This window comes from Octopus bimaculoides, chromosome 6 (genome assembly GCF_001194135.2).
Source record: "Octopus bimaculoides isolate UCB-OBI-ISO-001 chromosome 6, ASM119413v2, whole genome shotgun sequence".
Lineage (NCBI taxonomy): Eukaryota > Metazoa > Mollusca > Cephalopoda > Octopoda > Octopodidae > Octopus > Octopus bimaculoides.
The window spans coordinates 44,018,004-44,019,571 of record NC_068986.1 but is presented as its reverse complement, the minus strand read 5'-3'; the positions used below and the strand labels follow the sequence as shown (position 1 = coordinate 44,019,571).

The window sequence follows — 1,568 nt, the reverse complement described above, 5'->3', positions numbered from 1 at the left end:
GTCGATGCCAGTGCTGCCTGACTGGTCCTGTGCTGGTGGCATGTAAAAAGCAGCATCCAAGTGTGATCATTGCCAGTGCTGCCTGATTGGCTCCTGTGATGGTGGCACGCAAAAAGCACCCACTATACTCTTGGAATGGTTAGTGTTAGGAAGGGCATCCAGCTGTAGAAACTTTTCCAGATCAGATTGGAGCCTGGTGCAGCCTTCTGGCTGGCCAGCCCTCAGCCAAACCGTTCAACCCATGCCAGCATGGAAAGCGGACGTTTAATGATGATTACATCCTTGTAACTTTAACCCCTTTTGTTGTCATATTTCTGTTTTAAATACGCTACCTTTGATTCGATTAAATTTGAAAAATAATGAAGAATTTAGTAAACTAAGTTTGTCATTATTAAGCTGGTGAAAGGTGGTAAGCTGGCAGAATTATTAGCATGTTGGACAAAATGCTTAGTGATATTTCTTCTAATTCTTTACATTCTGATTTCAAATTCTGCTGAGGTTGACTTTGACCTTCATCCTTTCAGTGTTGATAAAATAAGTACCAGTTGAGCATTGGGGTTGAAGTAATTGACTAAGCTCCTCTCTTCAAATTTCTGGACTTTATGTCAAAATTTGAAATCATTATTAAGCTAGGTTTTGGAACCTGAGTTAGCATGAAATGTTGATAGGAGATTCTTTTTAGATTATTTTAAAACAGGAACATTTTCGATAGAACCAAGAGTGGTGTCAAGCTGGTTGATATCAAAAAATTTAAAGTTGAATTACCATTTGGTTTTGTGTTTAGTCTTTGCTACAAGCATTGTATTCCTATAGGGCCAGAATGCTATTGTTTTCTTCAGAGGGCTTAGCTGATAACAATAACAGACTTCACTCTAAATTCACAGTATCTTAGTTAAAAATAAGTGGACATTCAGTAGTATAGTAAAACAGATGTAACAAACAAAATCTACAATATATGTTATACAATGCAGATGAAATTATTTCTAAAACTTACCATATTTCTAGCTTTCTCTGGTGGAGTATGATCCTGGGACTCATGATTTGAAGACTTTATCTCTTCATTACTTTGAAGAACAAGAATTAAAAGTGAGTTTTCTTTTTTTTAATTTCTGCTGTATTCTTTAAAAAATTGGATGAAGTTTTATTCTCAGTTTACCATTAAGTTTTTGAATTATAAACATTCCTTGTATGATAGTTCAATCATGTCTTTTTATTTTTGCCTTGCTTCCATAGTTTGAGCATATAAAGTGATATTTATTTTCATATTTGTTAGTTCTTGTGCTTATTGAACTCTGTTGATCCCCACTCATTTTGAATCTAATTTTACTGTCACATTTTAAATCTTAAACATAATTATTTAATTTCTTTTTCAAAAAATTTGATCACCAATACAATGTATGTTTGATTTAAAGTACTTGAGGTTTTATTTATTTATATATCATCATCATCATCGTTTAACATCCGCTTTCCATGCTAGCACGGGTTGGGCGATTTGACTGAGGACTGGTGGACCAGATGGCTACACCAGGCTCCAATCTGATTTGGCAGAGTTTCTACAGCTGGATGCC

The 1,568-nt window shown here is 35.0% G+C and overlaps 1 protein-coding gene across 2 annotated transcripts in view; it reads left to right on the top strand.

Moving 5' to 3' along the window:
• Positions 1 to 1,568, top strand: part of LOC106871560 (cleavage and polyadenylation specificity factor subunit 1) — a 101,418-nt gene that overhangs the window by 8,161 nt on the left and 91,689 nt on the right. For both annotated transcript variants that reach the window (XM_014918065.2, XM_052968705.1), the window contains exon 5: positions 1,006 to 1,086. In XM_014918065.2, coding sequence (XP_014773551.1) covers positions 1,006 to 1,086 — 81 coding nt within the window. The remainder of the gene's footprint in view (positions 1 to 1,005; positions 1,087 to 1,568) is intronic.